Raw genomic sequence first — 12,044 nt, forward strand, 5'->3', positions numbered from 1 at the left:
TAAGCTAGATCAATATAAAAAGCCAGATTTACAGTCAATTCCACTTATGGTGGAAGTTCTGATCTCAAAAGTTCTGAAGAATCAAAGCTTTGCCAAATTCATGCAAACTAACTGAAAATAAAGGTAGGAACCACACTTTTTTCTCTCTCCCATGTTGTTAATTAACCCCCCTCTCCCACAGCTGCAAACTTTCTGAAAAACTAATCTATGCCATACCAATTTAATGTCAGGCCCCTTTAAATCCTAAAATATTATTTCATTTATGGGGGAAGATGACAGGAGTTGGCTGATTTTCACATTACTAACAGTATCTTTTTTAAAACTGTCTATAGAAAAGATCCACAATAAAGACATGCCTGAATATAAATTAATACATATTATGTAGATAAAAAATGAGTTAATATATCTCTGCTTTCTCACTGCTTTGAATTCGCACAGAATGTCACACAAAATAAAGCTGTTATAGCTTTCACTTCTGGTAGAAAATGATCACGAGAACTTCATATTGAAAAAGAAGAAGCAGTAATCATTTCTTATAAAACATTATCTCACCAGGCTCAAGATCTAGCTGACACAGATATTGTGAAGTATTCAAAGTAACCACTACTACTCGTTGTTTAAGAATGTCTTCTTTCTGGGGCATCTGAAAGGTGGAATGTGTGCTTGAAATCAAACAGTATTGATGCACAACTGGGTGGACAGTTTTTACCCAGCGATTTCTGAAATAAACCCTGGAAAAGAAGAAAAGATCTTATTTTTGGACAAAATATTGCAGCAGTGAACTCTTAACTTTTCTCCTGATTTTTGAACACTATTTATTAAGCAAAGTAAACTATAAAGGAATGTACTATACACTGAATTCCTTAACATTATATGCATTATTCTGCAGTGTAAAACTAGTTTGCCCTCTCCCCGATATGACTGTGTTACAGGTCATCAGAGTCCAGCAGGTTATATTTATGCAAACATAGGATTACCTAGCCTGAATTGGCTTCATTAACAATAAATTTTATTTCCACCAGTATTTATTTCCAGTATTTTTACTGGACTCAAGTTATTAGTGCAGGAGGTAATGGCTAGGATTATGCAAAGGCTCAGATTTCATCTCCAACGAGGGTTTCAGAGCACATGAAAGCTGGAACGCAGCACCTATCTGAAACATCATAAAGCAGCCCTGCCTTTTTTTGAGAAAAAGCACTCTCAAGCAATTTTTAGAGATAGAATCTGAAGCACTGTACAGACCTAATAACTGATAAACGCAGTTGATGATTATTTGCATTAATCATCATCATCATTTTTGAAAAGACCAACACTTATAAACTACATTCAATTTTATCTGGAAAATTCCACAGTGTTATTATCATTGTCCGTGAGCAGATCTGAACATTCAAGGAACTTTAAGGAACTGCTCTGAATTCTGCTCCTTGAGCTGCTATATTTCCAGGTAAAACAGAATTCCTGTGAAACAAGTAATAGTTCAAGCTTTTTGTTATTTTTACAGATACTAATCACTGTGATTTTTTACGAAACCCTTTCCTAAGCTCTTCTTACTGCAATTGCCTTAGTCATCTATATGATTTTTTTTACAAATTACCTTAAATTTGCAAAATATTTATATTTTGCTCTTTTGCTTAATCTGACTATATCAGTGGGAAAGCCCAACCCTGCTCTAAACAGCCAGGTCCCAGTCTTTACCCTTATAATATACTTCCTGTGCAAGACATAGAATTAAAACCAGTATTTCTATTATTTTATGTCAGAAATAAGGCTCCTGGATTTAAGAGGATGGCACCCAAACTAAGCAAATCTTATTTTACAGGTTAATGATGGTAATTGGGACTGGAATTTCTATCATTAAGCAAGGTGGTTGTAAAATGCTACATCATGCGACCGCATCGCTTAGCAAAAGCAATCCCTATTGCCATCGTTAGGTGAAGTTTGTGGTCATTAAGCGAGAACTTTCTTGCAACTTCCTGCTGGCTTCCAATAATCAAAATCAGTGGGGAAGCCAGCAGGAAGTTGCAAGTCCCAGGTAAGTGACTGGTGTCTTGTGGGATGGGGAGTGTATAGATGACCAGGGACACACGGTACAAGTGCAGCAAGGCTCAAGATGGCTGCTGGGGAGTGAAGGACAGCATGTGAGGGTCCGGTGTAGTACACAGCACAAGGACATCAAGGCTCAGGGTGGCTGCTGCAGGCAGGGGTGGGGGTACAAGGGTCTGGTGTGGCGCGGCACTAGCACAAGAGCTGTGGGATAGTTCCTGCCAGAAGTGGGGCATCTGAGGTGTTCAAAAGGTCATATGGGGCAAGATGCGCACTATGAGGTGGTTATTGCCAGGCACAGGAGACTTAAGTATCACTTCTTCAGCACCACTATAACTTGGAACTGTCACTGAATGACTGGTTGTTAACCGAGGCCTAACCAATCCTAACAACCATTTTCAGTTCCTCATCCAATGAAGAAACAATAAGATTACAAGTATGTACTAAATTTCACATTATGCTGCTGTTTCTTCTTTTACCCATGCTGGGCTCAATTATTAACATAAACCAGTTGCATCAAAAAGTAACATTTTTGCTACTTAATGTTAACCTCCCATATTTTACAGCTAAGTACCCATAGATCACAAAATGGCATGTGAACTTAGTAGACATTTGGGTAATCAAGTGTAGATTCCCCAGAAGGTATCTTGTTCATCTACTAGAAGATTAGGCAGCCCGGAGTTTTTTGGGTATACAGCCCCCAGAGCCCCTCCAACTTCAACTGCTGAAATTTACTCTCACAATTTTCTGACAATTATATTTAAATTTGAATATACAAAACCTGTAGCTTAATAGAATTTCTTTAAAAAATAAAATAAATCTCTATTCCCCAGATCCATGAAAAAGCAGAAAGTCCCAATATGCCTGTTTTGTATTATTGTTTCAACACTGGAAACTGCACCCAGCCACCAAAAGGTTTGCTAATTTTTGATCTACTACCTGGATGAGCAACCTTTCAGCCTATGGGCCGCCACACAGATATGCACTAAGAAGTGTCTTCCAAGCTATGAATGCACCCAAATGGAGAAGGCTGATGGGCTGCACATAACAATTGCATTGTTTAAAAGTTCCTTGCTGCCGAGTAATATCACTCTTCATATGAGATAACTACAGGTCAATTCATCATAATTCAGATTGTTGGTGTAATTCATATAGAACAGAAAGTTTACAAGTGAAGACCAACCACAGTGTATACCAGTGGTGTCAAACTTGATTTCATTGAGGGCCGCATCAGGGTTGTGTTTGACCTTGGGGGGCTGGGGTGGGTGTGGCCAGAGTAGGCGTGGTCAGCTTGACGTTATTCTTGTTGGGGGCACCTGTGGTAGCCTGAGCACTTTGCCAGTAAAAACGGGCTCCTGAGCTCCGTTTTCGGCTGGGATGGCCTCCTGCAACCCTTTCCCAGCGAAAACGGAGCTTAGGAGTGCCACATGCTCCAATTTTGGCTGGGACAGCCTCCTGCAACCCTCTGCCAGAGAAAAAGAATGCGGCCCTCCGGAGCTTCATCTTTGCTGGCAGAGGCACCAAGGGCCGGTCCTTCGCTGTTTCCAGGGCAGCTCCACGGGCCAGATCTAAGCACCCCATGGGCCGGATTCAGCCCGTGGGCCTTGAGTTGACACCCCTGCTGTATACAGTCACTAATACACCACATACACATGTAGAACTATTTTACATAAATGAAGCATTCGGGGGGGGGGGGGGGGAAATGCTTATTTATTGCTTTGGGGAGTCTCACTCTATTTTTTACTCATAGGAAAAAATGCATCTGAGTAAGGAATACAGAGCGAGAATAGTCCCCAAAGCAATAAATAAATCCACAGCAGAGAACACTCAACCCAAACTAAACAAATAAATCAATGTGGTGAAATCAAGCTGTGGGCTATAACTACAGTTTCAAGGATCAGTAGTACATATGTACATGCCATGCAAAATGTGCTTCAAAAAAAGGAAAGACAATAATTAGAAAATAAAGCAGAGGGTCCATGTAGGAGAGACATACAGCTTGCAGGACAATGAGCAGAAGTCTCATTGTCCACAGATATATAGAACAAGGAAAGAAGGAACAGGTTTGCATGACAGATACATGAAGTGCAAGATGCAAAATGGAAAGCAAAAGACAAACACGCAGAAAAACCCATCAGCACACCTTAAATTTGCTTTCTTTTATTTCAGCAGTTTAAGACAGGCTAGCTTGTCACAGATATTGCTACCTGTCTTTAAATTTGGATGTCTTTGCTCTTATACAGGTAGTTCTCAACTTACGACCACAACCGAGTCCAAAATTTCTGTTGATCAGTGAGGCAGCTGTTAAGTGAGTTTTGCCTCATTTTACGACGATTCTTGCCACAGCTGTTAAATGAATCACTGCAGTTGTTAAGTTAGTAACACGGCTGTTAAATGCATCTGGCTTCCCTGTTGATTGTCAGAAGGTTGCAAAAGGGGATAACATGAATCTGGGACACTGCAACGGTCATAAATATGAGCCAGTTACCAAGCATCCAAATTTTGATCACTTGACTATGGGGATGCTTCAAAGGTCATGTGAAAACAGTCATAAGTCACTTTTTAGTGCCATTATAACTGTGAATGGTCACTAAATGAATGATTGTAAGTCAAGGACTATCTGTAATACTCAGATTGTCCCACTCCAAGAAAACACCACTAACACAGAGTAGCACATTCATATACGAAAGTAAGCAATCAATATGTCCACAAAGCATTTAACACCTATGCACAGTATGACCCAATTTCCAAAAAAAGTACTACAACACATTCCTATTAAATGCATTGTAATTTGACTGTGGATGGTTGCAATCTTATTCAGAAATTAAACTATCAACTACATTTTATGGATATTTAATATCTATTGTTATCTGTATTTCAGCAGACAACACATGGTTAATATAGCAAGGATTATATAGGATTTTTTCTAAACTGATGCAGGATGGGGATCCAGAACAAATTACATAAAGTAGCAGAAGTAGGGGGGCAGAACTGTACAAGTTCACTGACTTGTATGTATGCTTATTATTTATGTTTGATAAGTAAAAGAAATTTTCTGATCTCAGAATCATGCATCAATAATGTAATATCAAACACAGTGAAAATGCCCAACCATATAATATCCTTGTTTTATTTACAAACTTTCCATAACATTTTTATTTTCCCTAGATTGTAATTTTAGGGAAAACTTTATTTTAAAATAGTGATCGATTACAGGACCTTTATAATTTAGATTTTAAGAAAATAAGAAAACTTTTCAAATTGATTTTCTTTAATTTAGTTGAATTGGGTCTATGGTGAAGAAAAATCAAACCCTTTGGTGAGACAACAGTGATTTAAGCAAGATGATTTTATACTTCAGGTCTATCATATAACAAATGTCTTGCAACTAGCAGTTATATAACACTTCTCACTGTATTGCCTTGCTATTTCTCACAGCTATTTCGAAAGCATTTGCGAACATTTCAAAACTTCAAAATAAATATACTTCAAAGAAACTGGGGCTTTGATCTAGTTAAAGTAAAATGTCTTATACACATACAACTAGATATATGTGAAAAACATACCAAAAATAAAAAGTATCTGCATTATTCTGTATATATGTAATTCAAGGCAATTCTTTAAAAATAGGGGGAAGAATTATGCTAATCCCAGATCAATATGAGTTCTTGAAGTCTTACTCATCTACACTTGTTTTAACCTATTTAATAATCTTTAATCATGATTAAAGTTGTTTAGCTACTTGTGGAAGATAAAATAATAAAAAGCAAACTAGATTGAATTAGGGGGGGTTATTTTTATGAAGTCCTGAGCAATCAACCTTCCAAAACAATACATTTGCTGCAAAAATGCTAAAAGATGGAAAAAGAGAATTTCACTAATGAAAAATATTATATTTATTTTATAAATGCCTCACCATGAGTTCCCAGTTTCTAGCACAAGCACTAGAGCCCTCTATGAAAAGATGCTTCTGTTATCTGACAAGACAGCAGGCATGAGAAGGCAACAGAAGATGAACTGTGTCCTATACAGTATGGAATAAAGTTCTTGGGGTGATATGTATGGGTTTCCACTTAAAGCATGTTTCATAATAAGCATAGTCTAGTCACTAGTACGAAAATGAAAACTAAGGAGATGGATTAGATCCATTAGCTTCCTTGTACTCTTGCAGATGAAAAAGGAAACAGTTCTATTGTGATTCATTCCTAAAACTATTAATTCTAATTCTGTTTGGCAAATTATCTGGAAAAGGAACAAATGAGGAACATAAATTTTGTTTCTCTATTTGGAATCAAAATGATAAGGTAGAATTATATAGAGTGAAATAAAAATCTTGAACATTTCTGGATGTCAGTGAATCTCTGACCATGGTAAGCATAAAAATTAACATTTAAGCAATCGTAGTAGCTCTAAAAATAGAAATACTACCTGGTTTGCTATTGCTTTTCTAAACAGAGGCCACTCCTCCATTAGACAGGAAGCCTAAGCAGTTTCTTATTGAATGTGTTAAATAGGTTTCTGAAATCAATTAAATTTCAAAGGACTAAAGTGGAAGATTTTTCAGTACCAAGAATTCCTAACTGCATGGCTTTTAAACAATCACCTCGTGTTGTATCTGAAATGATTAAATGGCAGCTTGGGTTTCAGTGGACTATATCAAATAGTTATATACTCCTCAGTAAGTCCTCCACACTTAAATTACAGATAAATTCTATAAATGATTTCTCAACTTCATGATGAATTTATTCTTCCCCATTTGCAACAGTTGAGATATCTTCAGGATAAGCATGTTCTAAGAAATCAATAGGAACCAGCTATTTTGGCTTATACAAAGGCAAAACACAATCAAAAATGCTTTTTGTTAAATGGTAACTCTTCAACATGGCTAGGGGCTGGCTAGGGAATTCTTGGGAGTTAAAGTCCACAGGTCTTAAAGTTGGATACCCCTGATCTTGATCAACTGTCTATCTGTAATTAGCAGAAACTTAGTTTTTCAGTCCGCTTTGTGATTTCCTTTTCAACTAGAATTGTCAGAGACTGAATTTACGACCCACTGCATGCAAAGCTGTAATATTGAGTTCTTGCCACCAAAGGCTAAATGTTCATCTAACGGTAACATATAACTTATTTCAGTGACCCAAGCCAATATTGCAGAAGAATGAAAAGATTGTAAGAATACGTACTCAATGAGATTTTCATGGAAGACTTCTTCCTAATTCCTTTTCATTTCAGTCTTTGCATTTATTTTCCATCTTCATATTGATTCAAACTTCTATAGAAATCTTCCTGACTTTATCCACACAACAATGACAATGGCAGAGTTAGCAGGACTGGGCAAGAAGGAGAATACCCGTGTTTCCTCGAAAATAAGACTGGGTCTTATATTAATTTTTGCTCCAAAAGACGCATTAGGTCTTATTTTCCTGTTAGGTCTTATTTTGGGGGAAATGTGGTACTAAATGTGTCTGACGATCCAACAGGGTCTTATTTTTGGGGTAGGGCTTATATTATGAACATCCTGAAAAATCATACTAGGGCTTATTTTCTGGTTGGGTTTATTTTCAGGGAAACACGGTACCTGATCCAGAATCACCCAGAGGTTTGGTGAAGGGAGATGCACTTGGATCTACTCCATTCTAGCTAAATAGTTTAATCCTTGTATTACACTGACAAGTAATAAATCCTATTCCCAAATACGATTGTATCCAAATATGATCAGCAATGAACAGAATCAATTTCTCTAGTGATACCTATTCATACAACCCAATATCTTGTTTGCAAATGAAGAAAGTGAAAATAACGAGATATGTTCTTTTGTATTCAAACATTCCCTGTTCTGAACATGATGTCTCTTAAGTCACTTGATCCATTTATCCAATCTTCTGAAAACAAACACTATTGTAGGATTTTTCCTGCAGAAAAATATCTTTGATTCATGCGATCCTTTTCTGTTTTTATGGATAGAAGATAGAAATTCTAATTCTAAGCTATCTCAGAGTAAGAAAGGAAATATTCTAGGAGAAATCAGGACTGCTCATAGTGATATGCAAAACGTTTTAAATTCAAAATATCTCACATTTGAAATGGAGTGTTTTGAATTTGAGACAGTTCAAAATTAAGTTATTTTATAGATTGCAGATTGCTATGAATGGTGTAATCTTTGTTACAGGTGACACTAGAGTAAAGCTGCCACTTCACATGCCCATTGGTATCATTTTAAATATAAAACATTTGTTTGCTAAAATATTCCATCCATGCTCGACTACCATCCTGACATCAGGACAATAGAACGCAGAGATGAAGTTTTCATAGCAGGTTTAGGACTTAAATGAACTCTTAAATTATACATATATCCATTTTAAGAAAAAACTATATATTCCAGATGTAAATATACACACATTTCTCACAAAAACCACATATATTTTATTTCCCAATTAATTTTTTTTGTTAACTCTAGAGATAATGCATGAAGTAAGTTCAGTTAAATACACAAAGAGGTTGATACTGAACTAATTTTTTGATTTCCCAGATATGTAGCTTTTAAAACAATTGTTCACTCTAAATTGGCTCTGAATTAAAGAAGCATTATTTACCCCCAACAAAATTCAACCAATATTTTGTTAAAATATTTTAGCAGCTTTTTAGAGGACCACATCAAAATTTGTTCAGTTAGGAAAGCACAAATAAACACATAAGAACAACTTAAAAAAGGATGTCTTTATCTTTAATGCATGAAATGAGCTCACAAATGACATTCTTTCATTATGCATGTTAGAGTCTCTAGGTTATGCAAAAGCATCATTTTAAAATGCCAATAAACGTGAAAGCTCTATGGTTTTTTTCAAAACTGTTTGGAATAGACACCTTTTCTTAAGATATTGTATAGATACATAATAAACCTTAAAAAATACCTGAGAGGTCTCGCCTGGGGATTGCCTGCTTCTACATATGGATGTAAATAATCCTTTATGTAGAGATCAGCAGCACTATTAGAATGGGTGCAAATGAGAATCCTGCTGGAATAAATGGTGCAAATAAAAAAGCAATGAAGAAACAGAAAATCATTCAAAGCAGTAAAATTACAAAAAAATAGTGATAATCTTTTCTGCATATTTCTTTCAATGAAATTAATCTGCAAATTTTATGATTTAATGATGTTCCTAGCTTCTGTGGGAACGTATATCCTTTCAACAAAACCTTTACAATTGCTTTCCATTACTTCAGGGCCATCTTCTCCAGACAGAATCTGCCTGCCTGCCTGCCTGCCTCCATCATGGCCTAGAAGGAAGACATTCTCAGGTACTGCCCCCTCTGCCTGGAATAGTATGGCCCCAAGATCCTATGTGCCCCTACCTTCATGTTCTTTAGAGTATTTAAGTTTTATTTATGATTAATTGCTTTTATTCTATTTTTATCCATGTTTTAGTTTTATATATTTTAAGCCACCTAGAATCACAGGAATTAGTGGCGTACAAATGTGGGTAAATACAAAAAAAAAAAGTAATACGGTTTTATAAACAAAGATTACTAACACAATGCTATACAAATCACTGATTTCTAAATGGAATGCTGTTCTTTTATTCACAGGGTGCCACTTTTAATTCAAAGGGAGAGATTAGACTCACAAATACTCTCCTAAATATCTATATAAGACAATGAGGGATGGTGGGAAAGGGAGGGGAGGGGAAAAGCCGGATGAAAACTCTATTCTGCTAACCTTTAAATAAAGAGAGGCATTTGCCTCCTAATTAAAAATCTGCAGATCATCCCATCTCACCTAGTGTCCTGCTGTTGGAGAATTTGTTTGACTGCCTGAGCCAAAGTGAAGGTTTTGCCCGTCCCGTAAGGACCGATAATAAGGACTGGAGGCAATTGAATTGACAGTGGAGTTGTGATGGCCAGAACAGCCTCCTTCTGCTTTGCATTGAGCCTAGGATCCAACTGCTCATCCCACTGCCTGCACAATAGAAAGCAGGATATAAACAAAGACACATCGGAAATGTATTAATAAATTCTTATACCATTTTTATAATCTCAAAACTAATACTCAGGATAAAAAATATCCCCCTTAAAAAATTTTTAAAAACTGTTTAATATTTGGTCATATCATCTGACTGATTAACTACGAGCATGGCTGGCTCAGGAATTCTGGGAGTTGAAGTCCACAAGTCATAAAAGGGCCATAGTTCCCCACCCCTGCTCTAAAGGTTCTGTTGAACCATTTCAGATTAGACAGAACCAAAATCCAGAACACTTTGTTTCACATGAAACAAAATCTGGATGGGCTAAGTAGGTCAAGGCTATTGCCCTATGTCCCCTTTCTTCTTTCTTTCAGTATTCCCAGTGGGACAGATCTCACTAATCTGCCTGTTCCGAATCTCATCACCTCCTCTTCCTTCCTTCAACTCTCACCAATGTTTGATATCCCATTGGTCCATCTGCCCTCAATCTTCCCTGCAGCTTTCCCTTCCTCTCAGTTATTGCCATTGATGTCCCAGAGCAGCATGTCTCACTAGCCAGTGGGCCATCCTACCTACCTCTGATTTTCCAGCATCTTTTCTCCTTCCATCCCTTCAGCCACCCATCCCAGCATCTCCCCACCACTTCATTTGCCATGGATCTGATACTCCTTCTTTTCACTGCCTCACCATCTCAGCAGATGACATACTTGTCCTTTTGCCCACTCCTCCCACACCCCTTCTGCTTGGAACAAAATAGCCCTCTTTCATTCTGTCCAAAGGCCTAAAACACCTCAACTTAGTTTGAAACAGGCCTTGTGAACTTCCTTCACATTGCTTTTATAATCAAAGCTAAGTTTTAAAATATCTAATAAACTTTCAACTGTCATTACATCACCATAATACTTGTTAATTCATTGTTCAATTAATTTAACACCACAGAATATTATTTTTGGTTAATTAATACAAGTGACATTAACAAAACAGAAATTAACCATATAATTAAAAATGTGATCAATTGGGTGGATGTTTTTAAATAATTTGGGAAGGAATATAAAATTCTACCTCTGACTGAGAAGCACTAACACTATAGAATTGGAAAAAATGAAATTGGGGCAGTAAATGCTTGAGACCACTTATAGATTAGAAGTTTAATGATTGTTTTAAACTGCAGCTTTAGCATGGGCAGTGGCAGATTTAGAAGTAGGCATACAGAGGACTGCAGGGGAGCTTCACCTCCCACATGCCTATTTTTCTCCCTATTTCTGTCCTTCTGCTCTGGACTCTACCGCAGAGCCCTGCTCCCCTCCATCCCATCACTACCATCTGCCTGACTTGTTCATGCTGCTGGCCCAGAACTCAAGTGCTCATAGCAGGGCAGCAGAGCCTCATCTGCCAAAGCTTGGTGGGTCCAGCCAGGGAGGAGGCAGTATGGCAGCAAGGTGTAGTGCTCTTTGTCACTGGGCGAGGCAGGAGAGGCACCAGGGCCTTTCCAGGTGAAGGTGGAGAATGTGTGGCAGGTGCTGCCCAGGGTAGTGGCAGAACTGGAGGCAGCGGAGGGATGAGGGCTTCCATTTCTTTGCAGCTTGTATCAGAAGCACTCATGGAGACCCAGCCTGCAGGCTTCAGTGAGGTATGGAGGCGAGCCCAGCACCAGTACAGCCCACCTCTTACTCTCAGTCCAGCCTTCCCGCTGCAAAACCTTGCAAAGGGCCATCAGCTTCCAATGCGTTAAAGCCTACAGACAGATTCTCCAGGAGTGTTTGCAGCATAAACTCTGTAATTCACACTGGAAGTGTTCCTATAGAAATGGCTTGTGGCCTTCTGTGTGGACTGGAGGCGATTCCAGCACCAACAGAAATAACCCACAGATCAGTAGTGGGTTCCACTTACCTTCGCTACCGGTTCAGAATCGGGAGCGTGCGCACATGGGCGCTCGCTTCAGTCACTTGCGGACCTTCTGCACATGCACAGAGTGTCCATGATGACGGCCAGGCGGATGGGCGGAGCCTCCCGCCGCTGCCACTACCGGTTCGCCCCGGT

At 38.2% G+C, this 12,044-nt stretch overlaps 1 protein-coding gene across 1 annotated transcript in view; it reads right to left on the reverse strand.

Moving 5' to 3' along the window:
- Nucleotides 1–12,044, reverse strand: part of HELZ (helicase with zinc finger) — a 129,741-nt gene that overhangs the window by 44,623 nt on the left and 73,074 nt on the right. The window contains 3 exon segments of the mRNA XM_070937734.1: nt 553–731; nt 8,955–9,059; nt 9,821–10,000. Of these exon segments, the coding sequence (XP_070793835.1) occupies nt 553–731; nt 8,955–9,059; nt 9,821–10,000 (464 nt within the window).

The sequence above is a fragment of the Pituophis catenifer genome, unplaced genomic scaffold (assembly GCF_029215685.1).
Source record: "Pituophis catenifer annectens isolate HBS135680 unplaced genomic scaffold, rPitCat1.0.hap2 SCAF_2, whole genome shotgun sequence".
Lineage (NCBI taxonomy): Eukaryota > Metazoa > Chordata > Lepidosauria > Squamata > Colubridae > Pituophis > Pituophis catenifer.